The sequence below is a fragment of the Limulus polyphemus genome, unplaced genomic scaffold (assembly GCF_000517525.1).
Source record: "Limulus polyphemus unplaced genomic scaffold, Limulus_polyphemus-2.1.2 Scaffold570, whole genome shotgun sequence".
NCBI lineage: Eukaryota > Metazoa > Arthropoda > Merostomata > Xiphosura > Limulidae > Limulus > Limulus polyphemus.
The window spans coordinates 5,984-11,967 of NW_013666180.1; the positions used below are offsets into that span (position 1 = coordinate 5,984).

At 30.0% G+C, this 5,984-nt stretch overlaps 1 protein-coding gene across 1 annotated transcript in view; it reads left to right on the forward strand.

The window, feature by feature from the left end:
- Window positions 1-5,984, forward strand: part of LOC106459166 (glycogen phosphorylase-like) — a 50,367-nt gene that overhangs the window by 3,349 nt on the left and 41,034 nt on the right. The window contains exons 2-3 of the mRNA XM_013918759.2: window positions 3,600-3,701; window positions 5,294-5,476. Of these exons, the coding sequence (XP_013774213.1) occupies window positions 3,600-3,701; window positions 5,294-5,476 (285 nt within the window). The remainder of the gene's footprint in view (window positions 1-3,599; window positions 3,702-5,293; window positions 5,477-5,984) is intronic.

Here is a 5,984-nt window from a genome sequence, read left to right on the forward strand (position 1 = left end):
AGCAAATGTACTAACGTTTCGACAAGGTTTTGTCATCATCAGGTACAAAACCTTGTCGAAACGTTGTACATTTGCTGTTATATTAAAGTTTTTCTTCATTACCCATTCAAGCTGTCTCCAGCCATTATTAGTCTCAAAGTGGGTTGCTCGTCATCGAATTTGAATACTCACTACATGTTACCAGGGTCACGTGACTCCCGCTGTCGTAACAATATATATATATATATATTTTTTTTTTCCCCACAATTTCGAAAAGGCACTTGGGCAACTTTCATAAAAGTGGGTTAACAGTTTTATAATCTACATTAATTTCATAAACTTAAATGATTGAAAGAAGTATACTAATATTGAACTAATTACAAGTTTCACGAAGTTAGATTTCAAGAATTTTATATGAAGCTGATCATTTAAACTTTATACACATTTGTTGCTCAGGTCGTAGGACTAATCGTGGGACATAATTTTACGATAGCAAACTAGGATGTCCCGATAGCTTAGCGGTAAGCTTTAAAGTTTATAACGCAAAAACTTGGGGTTTCGATTTTTGCAGTGACAGGACAGATGACCTATTGTTTAGTCTTGTGCTCGATCGAAACAACGTCTAGATCTTCATACTTTTAAATAACTGAGTAATTTGCAAACGCTGTACCACTTATAAATAAACTAACAGAAAAGGTTTGGCACTAACTTAAAAACTAGTAGTTACGTCACTAAATCAGTAGTTTTTAGGAAGTGTAGATTACAGATAAAAGAAGACAGGATTAAATAAAGTTTGTTATTGGTATATTTAAAATCTTTGATAAAATTTTCACAATAAATCTGTTAGACTGAGGCTAATTTTTGAGGGCAAACGTAGAAGAATAAAGTACACAAGGTAGTAATGAAATGATTAGTCATTATTGAGTCACTCTAGTGTATTATAGCAAGTTCATTGCTCTTCGGTTAAATGTAAGTTGCTATATGTCTTGAGGTAGTGAAAAGAGTAGCAACTATATGTCTTGCGTGAATTTTATATTTTATATTAACACGGAAATATGGAGTCAAATGTTTTGATTGCAGCTTAATACCGTGGCTTAATATTGTTGAAGTCGTTTTGATGTAAAATTTAAAAAAGTCAATAATCCTGTTTTCATTCTTTTATTGCTTAGATTGATGGTGGTAAGGTGTGATGAAGAGCATTAAAATTAAATCTTTTCCTGGCTAATTTTGTAAAGAGTGAAAAGCAAACTTTCACCATGAATAAACTTAGGTTTGTCTTCTTTGGTAGGGCGAGGCATATAAATTGCGTAGTTTTTGAAATGAAATTTTGAAATATGCAATTCATAGGAACATTTTTATTTTAAAATATAATAAAAGGTATCAAGCTTTTAATAATGATAAATTACAAGTCTTGGGTAACAGCTGAAGGAAATAAAATATTGTAGTTGAGGTTGGAGAAAAATATGTAAATATATGATATACTATAGTTTTCGTCAACCAAGGATGAAAGTTCGTAAAGTGCGCAATTTAGCTTTCTAATGTTAGATGCTCGTCAGCTTTTTCACAGTGTAAACTTTTTAAATGGACGTAGAATTAACACTTGAAGTTGAACCGTGCTGGAAGTAGAGACAGGAAACAGAAGAAAGTGTGACTGAAATGAGTTGTAGTAATATTTTATTATGTTTCAGGCGATGAAACTATTTAAACCAATTGCTTTACGTGCCTGATAACTCATGATACTTGTATGCAGAATCTGATTATCGCAGAGCAACAATAAGTTGATTTCACATTTGTTAAACTGGGGTGACGGCGGTTTTTTATTACGTACAACTGTGCAAGCGAATGTATTATTTATGATGCATTATTCTCATTATATCGTGATTAAAATATTGCTGTTAAAGCATATCTTTACCCCAGAATATGTAATTAATGATAAAATAAAGTTACATGATCATACAATATGTCTTGCGGGAATTTTATATTTACTGTTATTAGTGTTAACACGGATATATGTGGTCAAGTTTTTTTTTGTGTGTGTGATATTGCTGAAGTCGTTTTTGGTGCTAATTACAAACAAGTCAATAATCCTGTTTTTATTCTTTCATTGCGTAGATTAATGGTGGTTAAGAATGGTAAAAAACATTTTTAGTGTGATCTTTGTTTTTCACATTACTGGATTTCATAAACAGTATTACAATTAAAAATAAATGAAATGCAAATAAATTGCATTTATTTTTTCTAATAATTACAAAATTTAAACATAAGGTTTTTTGTTAATTGGGTATTTTGAAGTTAAAATATATTTTAATGACAATATTTTATACATGACAAATATCAAAATACACGAGGGTAAGTAATGAAATATGCATGTGAAAAATCGTTTAAATAAATATACAATCAACGAAAATAATGCAATATAAGTAATATGTTCTTGTGCACAAGTTTTCGGGATTAATAGTCCCATTGTAACAAAACAAACCAGAGAAAAAGTAAAGAGACTTTACTATTTGTATGGGATAAACCACCTCGTGCCATTTTGTTCAAAATGACTTAATACAGCGACACCTAACATTTTGAACTGCATTATGGATCGATATTCATTCGACTGCTGCAGCTATAGTAGGCTTGGTTCCGTGATTTCTTCGTTTCGGTAAAGAGAACCGCATGGATATTCTACATAACGCATGCGTGGATAAAACGCATTCAGGACTGCTACATGTACATTAGATTGTTTATAATCATGATACCAATTTTTCAGTGAATGCGAACTACTTTGGAGCGTGCATGTGTTATGATATGGGTTAGAGTATTAACGCCTGGATGAAGGTGTTAAAAACTCTTCTGTTATTAATAAATAAAAAAAAAGTAAAAAAAAAGTTTACACACAAATATGATTTGAGAATTTATAAGGTGTTAATTTCATAATCACATAATAGAAAATGCAAAATTTTTCTAATGAGGATGAAAGTAATAAATTAAAAGCTTAAAAATTTATTTTCTGAATTTTAATAGAATGGCTTGCAAGAATTGAATGTTAGAGTTAGCATGACTGCTGAAATTAAAAATAAATAATAGACATTCAATGTAAATGCTTTTTTATTGTTAAGTGTGAGCTTTGTATTTCATATTGAGCTTCATCAGGTTCAGTACATACAACTGTTTGATATTAGAATATTTATTAATTCAACTGCAAAGGTGAAATGTTGGTTAAAATAAAAAAGGTTCTATAATTATCTGGGGTGTAAAGGTTGATGTTTTTCTATCAAAATGTACAGACCTATTATCTTTACCCTAGCTTAAGTTATTTGTGCCATATGTAATGATATTAATGAATTGAGATGATATTGCAGTAATATCATCTTTCACGTGGGTAAGGGCTTTAAAATTGATATGTATAAAGGTGACTGCTAGAATATTTATCTGATAGATGGAAATCAAAGGGCAAGTAATAGAAACAACAACAAAAAAAAACAACTGTAAAAACACTTCTAAGAAACCAATACCAAATTCCATAGAGCTGAATCAGTGTATTTTTTCATAGATGAGACCCTTTATAAGGCCATTTTTGTACTAATAAGGTTTTTTTGAACATAAATTTTTTTGTTCTTTTCCCCCTGTAGCGAGTCTACTACCTGTCATTGGAGTATTACATGGGAAGAACATTGAGTAATACAATGCTTAACATTGGCATCCAAGGAGCTTGTGATGAGGCAATGTATCAGGTAAGTATATTCTATGATGGGTGCTACTATAGCGTCTGGTCTACAAAGATATTTACATTATAGTGTGTGCTCTACACAGATACTATCATCATCACCGTTTTAATGATTCACTAAAACATAACTTCTTACTAAGTAATTTATATCTATCCATGTTTTGTTCAGCAAATAAAAATAATTTAGTAAGTTGTTTGTTCCAAAAGAATACCTTAAGTTTAGGTTATAATTGTGTTAGTTTTGGTTGTTGGAATTTATTTAATTCTGATTATATTTGCCTCCAAAACATTATGTAATGGTATTTTATACTTTATTAGTTTAAAAGCATTATTAATAATAAATGGCACCAACTGCAAATAAACGAACGTTAAAATGGTGATGATGATAGTATCTGTAGACTTTGTAGACTGCACACTATCAAATCTGTCAGAGAGAATGCTTTATCAACACAGTATCTTAGTTTCATATATTTATACTTCTGAGGAAGAGGTGTAGTATATTAAAAAGATAGAATTAGCTCATAGTCTGCTTGGTGCATCAATATATTTAAAATGTGTTTGAAAATCATTAAAGTTTCAGAAGATTATACTATTATCTTAAAATTATATATGATACATAGCTTCTGGATGTTTGTTTTTGTTCTTAAAAAATATGGCTTTCCATTACTGATGAAATGTCACTATATTCAGTCATTATAGAACATTCCCAGAGAAGTTCAGTAATGTACCAGCAAAAAAAACAACAAAAAACTTGAGTATTATTTGTGTGGTTACTTCATTTTACCAGGTTAACCTAGTATCATCAGGTATATCAATTATAGTAAGTGAACTCATAATCTAAGAAATAGGAAAAAAAAAGGATTGGTGTATTTGATTGATTGAGGTTAGTCAGTAATTCCTAAATGTAAATGATGGGCAAATACATCTAATAAAAACAAATATATATTATATCCCATTGAATAGAAATCACTAAGGTTTGAAATGGAACTTAAGATCTATAGTAACTGATTGTAACTTTCTAAGTAGGACAAGAATATGTATACTTGTATATTTGGTTATACATGAGTTAGTTGGAAACAACTGAGTTCAAGAATGTTAATATTCTTTTCAATGTTAAGAAAATCTACAGCAGAACATTTTCAAATATCATACAAAGTAACATGCATGCAATATATAATTTTATGTTAGATTTACTTGTATTACATTTAAATAGTCTGAATGTTATAAAGTCATCTTAGAAATATTAAAATATATCCATACAACAATTCAGCAGTTAAGGAGTTTGAACAGGGTTAGAAAAGATACAACTGTATATCAGTAACCTATTAATATGAGGTTTATACTGTTTAATTAATAAGGCTTTCTTTATATGTTATATTTATATATTTGTTTTCTCTATTGAGAATTTCAATATTATCAACTTGTAACAAATTACTATACTTGGACATGTGTTCATAAACATGGGAAGGGATTTGTTGCATTCTTTAACATGGGTAAGAACTTGTCTGTAGGTTTCTTCAATGTGAAACTCTTCACATTTTTAACAATGTATATAATACACGGAACCAGAGGTAATTAATGATTTATTTGTTTTTTCAGTTAGGGCTAGATATTGAAGATCTTGAAGATATTGAGGAAGATGCTGGACTTGGCAATGGAGGCCTTGGCCGTTTAGCTGCATGTTTTCTTGATTCCATGGCAACCCTCGGCTTGGCTGCTTATGGCTATGGAATAAGATATGAATATGGAATTTTTGCACAGAAAATAAAAAATGGGGATCAAGTATGTATATAAATCTTTATTTTTATCATTCCGTTGAAAATTAATGTATTTTTTTTATTTTGTTCTGTTTGTATGGCTGCAAAATATCATAAGGATTTTTCATGTAAGTTATTACTTTCATGAAATACACAAATGAGGCTATTTTGTTATTATGATTATGGTGAGGAAGGATTGCTAAAGCAATACCAAGGTTGTTGCAACAGGAATTTTGACCTTTTTATTTTAAACAGAAGAAAGCTACACAGACTTAGATTTTATAGTCAACAGAATCTCCTTCTCTAAACTATATTGAACTGTTAAAAGCCTTATTTTTAATAATCAGATGCTAGTAATGAAAGTAAGACCAACAATATTTCAATTTTCAGGTGGAAGAACCAGATGATTGGCTAATAATCAGATGCTAGTAATGAAAGTAAGACCAACAATATTTCAATTTTCAGGTGGAAGAACCAGATGATTGGCTAATAATCAGATGCTAGTAATGAAAGTAAGACCAACAATATTTCAA